This window comes from Macaca fascicularis, chromosome 1 (genome assembly GCF_037993035.2).
Source record: "Macaca fascicularis isolate 582-1 chromosome 1, T2T-MFA8v1.1".
Taxonomy (NCBI): Eukaryota; Metazoa; Chordata; class Mammalia; order Primates; family Cercopithecidae; genus Macaca; species Macaca fascicularis.
Window position 1 is genome coordinate 26,373,966 of NC_088375.1, and position 12,682 is coordinate 26,386,647.

At 44.1% G+C, this 12,682-nt stretch overlaps 1 protein-coding gene across 1 annotated transcript in view; it reads right to left on the reverse strand.

The window, feature by feature from the left end:
- Window positions 1-12,464, reverse strand: part of DPT (dermatopontin) — a 33,821-nt gene extending 21,357 nt beyond the window's left edge. The window contains exon 1 of the mRNA XM_005539919.5: window positions 12,128-12,464. Within this exon, the coding sequence (XP_005539976.2) occupies window positions 12,128-12,432 (305 nt within the window). The 5' untranslated portion in view covers window positions 12,433-12,464. The remainder of the gene's footprint in view (window positions 1-12,127) is intronic.
- Between the last annotated feature and the right edge of the window lie 218 nt (window positions 12,465-12,682).

The window sequence follows — 12,682 nt, forward strand, 5'->3', positions numbered from 1 at the left end:
GTTCCTGTGTTAGTTTACTGAGGATGATGGCTTCTAGCTTCATCCATGTCCCTGCAAAGGACATGATCTCATTCGTTTTATGGCTGCATAGTATTTCATGGTGTATATGTACCACATTTGCTTTATCCAGTCTATCACAGATGGGCATTTGGGTTGGTTCCATGTCTTTGTTATTGCAAATAGTGCTGCAATAAACATACCTGTGCATGTGTCTTTATAGTAGAATAATTTATAGTCCTTTACGTATATACCCAGTAATGGGATTGCTGGGTCAAATGGTATTTCTGGTTCTAGATCCTTGAGGAATCACCACATTGTCTTCTACAATGGTTGAACTAATTTACATTCCCACCAACAGTGTAAAAGCATTCCTATTTCTCCACAGCCTCGCCAGCATCTATTAGTTCTTGACTTTTTATAAACACCATTTTGACTGGCATGAGATGGTACCTTATTGTGGTTTTGATTTGCATTTCTCTAATGATCAGAGAGGTTGAGCTTTTTTCATGTGTTTTTTGGCCACATAAATGTCTTCTTTTGAGAAGTGTCTGATCATATACTTTGTCCACTTTTTGATGGGGTTGTTTGTTCTTTTCTTGTAAGTTTGTTTAATGTTCTTATAGATTCTGGATGTTAGACCTTTGTCAGATGGGTAGTTTGCAAAAATGTTCTCCTATTCAGTAGGTTCATTCTGAAGTCTTTGCCCATGCTTATGTCCTGAACGGTATTGTCTAGGTTTTCTTCTGGGGTTTTTATGGTTTTGGGTTTTACATTTAAGTCTTTAATCCATCTTGAGTTAATTTTTGTATAAAGTGTAAGGAAGGGCTCCAGTTTCAGTTTTCTGCATATGGCTGATGCAGCCTTCTTTATTGTACCATACCACTGCTTGCATCTCATCAGGACTATACTAATGCCTAGCATATTTCAGCAAGCTATATGAGTGTAATGGACTAGGCTCATGATATGGTGGAAAGTTGCTTTGGGGGCTGATCTACAAGGGTGGTCTATTCTATCCTAATTCCTAGTAATGTGGGTGAGAGGTGATTTCAATATGAAGCTCTAAGAATCATAAGCAAAACTCATATGTGTCCAAAAAGAGAAGGCTGCCACAAGCTAGTGCTCTCTGTGACCTGTTCTCCTACCATCACTAAAATGCTGCCTTCATCTAAAATGAAGCCCTTTCAGAACTGAGCTGGGCTGTGGTTTCCACAGAGCCGTTGTTCCATTGTTTTGGCTTGCCTTGTCCTCTACAGGGGACAGAGCTCCCATGGGGGTAAGTTCCCCTAAGTAAAAATAAATGTAGGAAGATAAGCTGAACTGTTTCATGGAGTACCCGTTCTGAAGGCAATCCAAGTTCCACGAATTCCCCACCGGCTGTCGGCCAAGCTGCTGACCCCAGTGCCTGTATGGGAAGTGTGTGTCACTTTCTCACACACCACCTCAGATAACTCTGCCCTGTGAAGATTATTTGGACCCTACAGGCTCAGAGCCTAAGAACATATGGTGAAAGTGAGATAATCAAATATAACCCTCCTCCTCCAGCTTTGGTTTGATTGCCTTCACATTATGGTAGAGGGAGTCTGTGCAGGAGTTTGGTATGTGAAAGCATTCCTCCCAGAGCCGGATCTTTGTAGGGGTACCTTTTCACACTGTGGGGAGCAGATAGTAGAGTGGCTAAGAGCACTGGCTATGCTGTTGGGCGGCTTCACTGTTTCTTAGCTGTGTCGTCTGGGTGGGCTTCATGCCCTCTAATAGCCTCAGTTTCCTCATCTGTAAAATGGGCGTAATAATAGCATATATATATATATATATACTAAAGTTATTTTGAAGACCAAATAAGACAATGCATGTAAAATTCCTGGAATTAACACATTGCTTATTAGTGTTGTTATACTTACATTTAGTCTACACAGTAATTATGAATCTACTTTGTAAATGCTGTCCCTTGGCTCCCCTGTGTCTACTCAGTGAAACACCGGTGGATTCATAGGCCCTCTCTGAGCTGCTGTTTCCCTAAAACAAAGCTCAATGAGGTTGGATGTCTTAGCCACCCACTTTAGAGCACAAATACTTTAGTATGCATTACCACCCCCCGGAAGTAGTATTCCGTGCAATGTCTGACATTGTTGTCCAGCAAATGTTTAATAGAAGAACAAGAGACCGAATGAGTGACCCAGTTATCTCCCATTATTGGAGGCAGAATTGATTTTTAAGAGCTCATCACTCAATCCCATTAAGGGCTCTGAAACTCCCTCCAAGTAGTTTCCATGGATCTTGGGTGGGCGATCCCTTTTCTTGCTTCCATCTTCTCCCTACAGCTCCATGATGAGGGGGCAAAATAAATATAGCTTTGGGCATTCCTCTCCTCCATTCCTCTCATTTTCACTTTTAACAAAGCTCCTTATTTAACAAGACTCACCTAAACACTGGTCATATCTACAAGATTACAAACACAGAGCTAGGTGAGAAGAGAGGCAACTTCTAAATGGAACAGGACACGGGGAGCTGGAAGGGACTGCATTGCTAAAGTTACTCAAACTCAGTTTAAAAAGAGATGGGTAGCAGTCAAATGACTAATGCTCTGACTCACTTCACAGCATCTGGTTGTTGCTTCTGAATGGCCTGGAGAACAGAGCAGTGGCTCAATGCGTTATTCTGCTTGGAGGGAAACTACTTGGAGGGAATTTCAGGCCCCTTCATGAATTTGAGTGAGGAGTTTCTAAAAGTCACCAAGACAATGGCAAATTTCCTGGTGAATTGTATGACATGACCCTAGCTCTAAGGAAATATTCTTATTTCCCTAGAGCAGGAGGGCACTGGTACCTTACTTACAAGACTCTCCTTCCTGTCTGAGAAGACATACTTCTTTCTTTTCTTACCATCTCTTTGAAGGCTGAGGCTCAATTTCAGTTTCAGAAACTAGAGCATTGTTAGCCCTGCTCCATCTGACACTGCTCAAACTTTCTAGAAGGAAAGTCACAAGGTGATTACTACTCCTCTGAAAACACATTTGTGAACCTATTCTGAGAAAGTGGACTTTCTGAAAATGATTGATCTCAGGGCCATCACCCTGGAAGCTAAAACGGAAGACCTTCTCCTGTATCTCCAATAGTAAAACATAAACGCAGTGGGGTGCAGGGGAAAGAGCCCTTGTTGAGGAATCAGCAGACATGAGTTCTGGTTGTAGCCTTGACTTTAACATGCTTTGCGGGGCCTCACGTAATGCACTGTGTGGAGTCAGTGCCTTGGCCAAGATACAAAACTCTTGGCCAAGATAGTAACTGGAAGAGTCAGGACCCAAACTTAGATTCATTTGAGGTCAAAGCTCATGTTCATGAGCTCTCAAGGAATACAAAAAATCTCTTCAAGATGGTCCCACAGCGCTGATTGGTGTGCTGGACAGGACTTCTTCTTCTTGTCTGCATTCTTTACCAAGTCCAAAGCTATTGAACAGGCAGAATTCCAGAGCATCTGTAAGGTGTGTGAGTGTCTGGTTTTGTTGGTGAACCCCTCTATACAATTTTAGAAGTTGGACTTGCTAAGAAGTTTGGACTTTAGGTGGTGTGAGGTTGAGTCAAGTGAGGAACAAGGTAAAAGGAAGCAGCACCATTTTGGTCAAGAGCTCTCAAAATTCCATTAAAGAGATAATAGATGGGCTGGTTGTGCTGGTCTTTTTCTTCCCAGCTTCACAGGCACATAGGTGTTTCAAGGGCTGTTAGCCAGTTTCCAACCCCATTGCAGAGATGGACTATGAGAAGTTTTGCCCATGATCTAGACCATTGGCTCACTCCATGTGGCAAAGCATCCTTAACACCCCTAAATTTCTTCCTTGCCCCAAAGGTGGATGAGGTCTTAAGTAATACCAAAAGAGTTTCTTTCTTTTAGAGTAAAGCTTTGATTTTTGTTAATTCTATTTTCACCAGAATAATTCTTTGAGTTGCTAGCAAGCATTTATAACAGGTCCCACAGAATTTTAGAATGTTCATTAAGTCTTTCGGCAATATTCATTAGAACTCACTCTATACCTGATGCTGCACTTGGTCTGGAACCTCTTCAGAAGACTGGTACTGATAAGTAGACACTATGACATTGGACAGGCAGAATTACCAGACACTGGTACTGATAAGTAGACACTATGATAATACAGATACCGGAAAGAAGTAGACTGGTCCCAAAGACAGAGGAGCAGAGAAATAGGAGAGTGGGTGGGGATGGTGGAACAGTGAAGTGGCAAGGGACTGAAATAAACTCAGCTGGGGGCAAGTTTGCCCAGTAAAAGAAGCCTTTAAAGTTCTGGATTTCTCTGCTAATACCAAACAGAATTGTTCCACGACCCATCTCTCCCCTTCTGCTGAGATTTATACCTATTTCTGTAAAACTAGGATGACAGTTCTTAACTTGACAGTATTACACAAAAAGTAAAGAGATGCTATATGTCAAGTGTGTAGCACAGAACCTGGCACAACATATATACTTGAAAGGCAGGGGAAATCATAGTTAGTACTCCTATGATAATAAAAACATCTGTAATTTAATAGAAAGGCTACATCCTAGTCTCCAATCACATTCAGTAAATATTGGAGCCTATATTAGAAATTGTCAGGATTGAACTTCTCCAACTGGACACTGAGAGGACCCTCAGAAAGCACGTATCAGAGCACAAAAGACAATACCAAGCCTCTCCTCCTTCAAACAGTCTTCCTTTCTTGACAATTCCAAATCATACTAACTTTCCTTCCTGTGACATGTTGATATCACCATCACACATTTCACCTAACACATACTGTCACTGAGTAGCCTCAGTGCAGGGCTGAGGGCTATAAAGTTTTTGAAGGCAAACACTGCACCATTTACTGCTCATCCTCCTGCCACCATGGTGGGGATAGGAACAGTCTCTTTAAACAGTGTTAAGTTGCACACATTCTGCTTTCTTCCTGCCTGCATCTGGGTAAGAGTTCTGCTGTCTTCTCCATGTCCGGGTTTTCAGTCTGCTAGTCTCTCTACAAGGTTTTAACACAGTGAAGCAGAAATGACCTGCAGAACAGCATCTCTGGATAGAAAGACCTAGCACAGGACAGAGTGAGACCGCCTCCCAAAATACAAATTCCTCAGTCTTTTTTGGAAAAATACACGCAGGAGAGGCTACCCCTAAGGCCTCTGAGAAGATCTAGATTATCTTGTGAGATGCATTTATGTCCTGAGAGCAATTCCAGGTCATGCAGGGATTGCATGAGCTATGTTAGCATCACAATAAATTTGATGTGAGTTTATGAATATCAATTACAATATTTTTAACCAAGAGATCTAATGCTATCTCCGTGTCTATTAAAATGTAATAAATATTCAAGACACTCATAATGTACACATAATATTTATAGACTGTGATTAAATTATATGTTCCAAAAGCAAAATGATATATTTCAGAGGCTCTGTAATCTAGCAATTTGGTTTTCAACTCCAGCTTCATAATTTACCAACTGTGTGATATTTGTCTCCATGAGTCTCAGTTTCCACAGAGTAGTCATGAAAAGTAATAATAAATAACTTTTATCAAGGGCTTGCGATGTGCCAGGCATTGTGCTTAGCACTAAGTGTGCATTAATTATCTTAATTATCAAAACAATCCTATAAAATGGGCTCAAATAATGAGCTTCTCACCACGATCACCATTTTATGTATGAGGAAACTCAGATTTACAGAAGATAAGTAATTCCCCTAAGGACACACGTTAATATACATATATTATCTTATTTAATTCTCACAACAGTTCTAGGGAGGTGTGTTTTAGATGTGAAAGCTGAGGATTTGAGAGCTGAGATGACTTGAGTAAAGGTAACAGTGGGGTTAGTGGGGTTGTATTTTGAGAATTGTTCTGTCTGACTCTAAACTTCATTAATTTTTCAATATTTCAAGATACCTCAAAGAAACACACACACACACACACACACACACACGATATCTTAACTCTGCAGAAATCTCTTATTGATTAGGAAGATTGTGTCCTGCAGTTTCCCAGACAGAAGCAAATCCCCTCCTGGGAGGAGGGAGCTTTTGCCATCCTTACAAGAACAGCCAACAGCCATTTGTGCAGAGCTCAAATTCCCCCAGACAATTGATTCCTAGCACTTAGGAGAGTGACCTAGATGGAAAGTTGGCAAGAATCCTAGATCTGTCATACCCCTATTCTCCCACACTCAGCCTTCTTGCCCTCAGAAGTCATCCTTATGTGGATTTGATATCTTTTTTAGATCAGCATTCACTATGGCTTTATCTAGGAACAAAAATAACATCAGCATTTCATATCACCCACAGCACTGTGGAATCAGGCCGGCTGGCTCAGGTCCTCCCTCTGCCATCTGCTAGCCATGCAAGGGCAACCTCCTCATATGAAAAACACCTGGCTTCCAATATTGTTGCAAAGATCAAACAATATTAGATTTTGAGTAACTCGTGGACATAGACTGTATGTTCTTCATCTCCATCTTCCTGGGGCCTGGCAAAGTTTGTGCTAATAAGCATTTGGTAGTGAATGAATAAACAAATGAATATATAAATGAGGAATAATCTATAAATCATAAATCACCATGTAGATCAGGGTTAGGGCCATAGAACCTATACTTATGTAAAGTTATGGATTTCTCTCCTAATTCCAAACAGAATTGCTCCATGACCCATCTCTCCCCTTCTGCTGATATTTATATCTACTTCTGTAAAACGAGGATGACAGTTCCTAACCTGACAGCAATGTTTTTATTCAGTTTTTAATCGCTTCAGTCTCACAGCCTTTACTCCTACTCTATGAGGCACGGAGGTTGCTCTAGATTGTGTGCAAGACCCCTCCAGTGCTGGGATTCCAGGATTCTGGTGTACTATGTTTGTACCGCATCCTTATATTTATTTATTTTTTTAAATTTTATTTTGAAGTAATTTTAGATTTACAGAATGCTTGTAAAGACAACACACAAAATCTATGTATACCCTTCACCCAGGTTCCTCTAATGTTAATTTTCATAACTCTGGAGTGTCTAGGAATGCTAGGAAATGCTAAGAAATTAACCCTGGTATAACACCAAACTCCAGAATTTGGATTTCATCAGTTGTTCCACAAATGTCAAACCAGGATAGATTGCTGTGCAGCGTTTAGTCCTTATGGCTTTTGAAATAAAGAGTTTACTATTCAGTTTTTGAAACTGATCGAGACCTTAAGATTACCGAGAGAATGAAAACCTGATAAAAACTTCATTCTGCGGTGGCAAAGTGTGTCAGCCACCCTCTGTGCACGCTTTAGCTATCCTTAAGAAATCTTGAAAGACCATCCTGCCTGTTGGTAAATGCAATAAATCAAGATGAGATGTGAACAATACAGTTGAAACCCCTACTATGGACTGGACACTGGAATATTGGGAATCAAAGACATAAGCAAAATGGTTCCCCTGTGGGAAAATCTGCAGGCCTCTTTGCTGAGGGCCGTCGGGACCCTGGCTGGGGTTTGGACTGCTGATTTAGTCTTTCACTGCGTATGTACTGAGGGCCTGTTTTGTACCAACACTCTTCTAGGCACTGGGGATACAGTGGTGAATAAGACAAAGACCCTGTGTTCATGAAGCTCGTATTTTGGTGAGGGAGACAAAACAAGAAACAAATGTCAATCAGGCAGTGACAAGGGCATTGTAGGAAACAAAGCAGGCTGAGGGAGTGGAGACAGCGAGATGTGTGGGGAGAGGAGGTGGTCTTGGAAAGCATCCCTGAGGAAGTGGGCGCTGTGAGTACTCAATACTCAGAACCATGACTCAGGACGACTGCCCTGCACTACACTAAGGCTTGGTCTTGCTTAGATTAAGGAAACAGTCCAACCGTGGAAAACGGAGTTCCCAACCAACACCACCTTCAAATGCACCTCGATGCTGCCATAGCCCTGTTGCATAGATTCCTTTCTCCTCTTCTCCAGTCTGGGGCTTGTCATTGGTGAATTCATAAACTCAGCTCTAACACAAACTCCCACTCCAAAACATCTCCTTGGGATTCCTTGAAGCCCGGGGTAAAAAGTAGATGCCAATAAATGGAACACTTTTCCTCTGAACTCAGAGTCCGTGGAAAGCTGGCTTGCCCAACATAAGCCACATCAATTCCAGATTCACTAAATTTTACTACCTGTCCATGGTGTGCTAGGCATTTGTTTTAGACTTCAATTTGTTTTAGAGTTTTCTTATACTTTATCCTACAAGTATCACAGTAACACAAGTAACAGCTTGTGAGGTGGGAGTCACACCTTCCTTTTTCCTTCTTCCCTCCCTCCCTCCCTTTCTTCTTTTCTTCCTCCCTCCCTCCCTCCCTCCCTCCCTCCCTCCCTTCCTTCCTTCCTTCCTTCCTTCCTTCCTTCCTTCCTTCCTTCCTTCCTTCCTTCCTTCCTTCCTTCTTCCCTCCCTCTCTCCCTCCTCCCTCTCTCCCTCCCTCTCTCCCTCCCTCTCTCCCTCCCTCTCTCCCTCCCTCTCTCCCTTCCTCCATTCTTTCCTTCCTTCTCCCTTCCTTCCTTCCTTCCTTCCTTCCTTCCTTCCTTCCATCCTCCCTCCCTCCTTCTTTTTTCTTTTCTCTCTTTCCTTCTCTCTTTCTTTCTTTTCTGCCAGAATGAGGTACCGAATGCCACAGATACCAGCAGGAGCTGTGAATCCCGGTTTACTCCATCCAAGCCCAGGGCTCTTTCCACTACACAGTAGCTCAATATTACTAGAAAATTTCAGCTTCATTTTATTCCACACAGGACCCAGTGCCTTACAGCCTGTGCTGACCCAAGTTAAAGCAGATTCCCTGAGAACAACCTAGGCATGCCCTGGGATGGCGAGATACCACTCATGGGGACCCAGGTAAGGCCTCCTGGCAGTTGTTAGTGCCAGAGACCAGCATCCACACTTCAGAAGCCGACATCTGAAGAGGTGGTTTTCAACAGAGAAACTGTGATCAATGGTAGCACCACAGACCACTCAGCTATGATGGCAGCACCTTTTAAAGATGGCACTTTGATTAGAAAGGTTTTCTTTTTAGCAGATCCTGTGTGCTATTGTCAAGCCTATGTTTGAGACTCCTCCCCTCTTTTAAAATAAACCTGAAAGCTAATTTACACAAGGCAGCCAAATTGCACAAAAGCATCAACAACTGTTCCCTGAGAACAGACTAAGCTTGTAGCCAATGTGAAGATGTAATTGCTCCCCAGCCCATAAGCAATTTCTTTCCTTTCAGATTTTTCACTGAGACTGGAGCCTGAACTCAAAGGCATAATCATTTTTAAAAGTGCTTCCAGGGTAATTGGTGTCAGTCCTGGGGCAGCTGGATCTTATTGTAAAGAAGCTGTTTTGCATGTTTGTGAGTTTTCAACCCTGTGATTAGTAGAGGGGGAGAAGGAGGCAACAGAGGGTGGAAGGAGGAAAGGAAACCAAAATTACTAGACACTGCACACCCAAAAATGCTGAGGAAGAGGAGGTAGAAGAGACATCCCGCCTGTCAGCTTTTCCCTCGACTCCCATGGGCCAAATAAAATCATGCTATTTCACCCTCTTCCTCTTTTGCTTTTCTTCAAATAGTTTGGGAGTTCACGACAAACCAGTCACAGTTGGCGAGTTTAAAACTAAACATCATTTGGCTTCTCTCTCTAGCAGAGATGAACACAGAGATCAACAGAATGCAAGAAAAAGCCAAGAGCATTTTCAGGGGTGAGCCACAGCTCTGTGGAGCCTTCAGAAATCATGCAGCCTGACTGCTTATTTTCCAAATGAGGCGGGAGCCTGGAGGGCTGAGCGTCTGGGCCAAGGTCACACCACAAGACATTAGAACCAGGATCCAGACCCAGGCCTTCTGACTCAGAGCCCAGGGCTCTTCCTCTAGGGCTTGGGGAACCATTGCTGAGTGCTGCTTGACTGTGGCTCTAAACAGGGCTGTTAGAAAGGAGTCTCGCCCATGTGATGGTGCTCCTGAGAGGTGAGGACTGGAGGGACAGTTATAATTAGGTCATTGCCATGCTCCATATTAGGCAGTGGGCCTGGCTGTGAGGAGTATGGAGACTATAATCAAGGCAAGCCAGGTCTCTGAATCAGCATCTGTCAGAAGGGGTTTTGAATAACTAAATCTCCTCACCAGAGGCCATGGGGGGTGGATGAGGATGGCCCATACAGGCTGTCCAAGCAGCCTCCACAGCCCCCGGCAAACTCACCTGCTGCTGCCTGTGTGAGTTCTCTCTCCAACCCTTCTTCAGGCCGGCTGACCCCCTCCACTGTCCTGGTAACCAAGTAGAGCTCATCCCTCTGGGGCTGGGGTTCTGCTGGGGTCTTGCAGGTCCCCACCCTCTCCAGGAGGAAGAACTGCCCTGAGTCTGGTCCAGCGGCACTGGCTCTGCTGACAGAATCAGTTGTCAGGTGGGAGCCCACGCTGTGTGGAGGCAGCAGCCTCTCAGGAGCCCATCACTGTGGCAAAGCACAAACTCTTTGAAGCAAGACTCTCTGGATCCAAACCCCAGCTTTCTAGCCGAGGAAATACCTGAGCTCTAGACTGCAATTTGTCTACCTATAAATGGCATATACATTTGTTTTGAGCATTACATGAGATGATCCATGTAAAGCACTTAGTGTGGAGCCTGCTCAGAGTAAGCACTCAATAAATTGTAGCTGTTGTTATTACTTAGAGGACTGAACTCTTGCCTGGCTCCTCCAGGCATCAGTGTTTCTTGCTCTTGGATTTCCCACATCACCTCTCTACTGGTTGTGTCCCCCAGGGTTCTATGCTTTTTCTTTTTTCTTTTTCTTTTTTTTTTTTTTTTGAGACTGGGTCTTGCTCTGCTACCCAGTAGGGAATACAGTGGCGTGAGCATGGCTCACTGCAGCCTCAACTCTCTGGGCTCAAGTGATCCTGCTGCCTTAGCCTCCTGAGTAGCTGGGACCACAGGCTGCATATAACTACACTGGCCGTTTTTTTTTTTTTTTTTTTCTATAGAGATGGGGTCTGGTTATGTTGCCTAGGCTGGTCTCGAACTCTGATCTCAAGTGATCCTCCCTCCCCAGCCTCCCAAAGTGCTTGGGATTACAGGCGTGAGCCACCATACCTGGCCAGGTTTTGTGCTTGGCCCCTCCCAGCTCCACTACACTAAGTACTTGTTGCCATGCATCTGGGTTTCTCTACAGATACAGATAGCACAGGCAGCAGCCCTCCAGGTGGGCTTCCTCCTCCCTGGACCGCTTCCTCCGTTCTCTCCTCCAAACCTCCTACAGTGCTGGCTCCATCTAGGCTGTTGTCAATAATCAGCCTAGCAGTTAATGGCTACTAGGATGAGCTCCTGACCAAGCACCTGGGCTGAGACCCAGCTGAGACAATCACACCCACAAAAAAGTACAAGCTCGAACAAGTTCCATGTCACTGTCTAGGGCAGAAAACAGTCAGGGGAAGACAGCACCTCTCTCTAAAACCCTTTAATAAACTATTTTCCAGCAATAAAACCCACTTTAAATCAGGCAGAGAGAAGGACCTCAGTACTCATAATTGAGAGAGCACATGTAATCAAGGCAGTAGACAGCTATTTAATTTCACTTTCCTTTGCCTAAATTTCCTTGTCCCCTCTTTCCTATTCACTTGCTCTAAATCAATATTTCTCAAACCCTCTGTGCTGAGAGATCAGTTGTTTATTTTTCTTGTTCCCAGACTACTGTGGGCCAATACTTTTGTAAAATGGTAAAAATAAATTGCTAAAAAAGAAAAATGCCATTCCGATGGCATAGCAAGTTTAAATTGCCATAAAGTTTCTTACTTTCAGTTTCTGTACATATCTTTGGGTAGTCTGGTAAGCAAGCTTCTTGCAGACCTACACCAGTCCCTGGCCCAAACTGAGAGTAGGTAGAACAGCTTCTGGAAGGAACAGAGCCACAGGGGAGTCTATCTCCCACAGACACTCCTCATCCCCGGTTTTTGTCCTGTAATGTAGTCTGCTCAGCAGCAGCCCTGCTCCACCCAGAGCATGCAGTGGTGAGGTTTGGGCTGGGATTTGCCCAGGCTTTGGTTACTGATATTCCTTGAGAGTCTAGCAGCCCCCAGAAGGAGGGATATGCAGAGATGTTCCCAGACCCAGTGCAGTGCAGCCACTGGCCCTTACCATTCCATGCCAGCCCTGTTGATCTCCTCCCACCAGCACTCCGTGGGTTCCCCGAGGTTCTGTGGCGTGGGCATGCAGGCGTAGTTCCATTGTCTGTCAGAACCTTCCTTCTTGCTGAAGATGCTCCTCACGGCCACTATCACCTGCCCCTGGGGACACTGGTAGCTGAAGCCCTGCCGGTTCAGATTCACCCACCCATCATCGCTGTAGTCATGATACTGCTGGTATGGGTACCCATAATCGCCATACTGGCCCCAGGCCACGGTGACTAGGGGCAGAAGCACCCAGAGAAGACTGAGGTCCATGCTGCCTGGGATTTTGGCAAACGATGTCACTCTAAGATTGCTGGTCTGACTGTTTTATATAGCTGCTGCTGACATGTGGCTTCCAGATGTGGGTGAGAAGGATCCAACTGCAGTGTGTCATCGCTTAAGCAAAACTTTTCCGTGCTGAGATGTCAGCCATGAGGACATTCAGCTTGTTTTAAGGTGGAATTCTAGGAATACACCAGCAGCATGTAAGTCTAAGAAGCTCCCCGGAGAAAGAACAACTTTG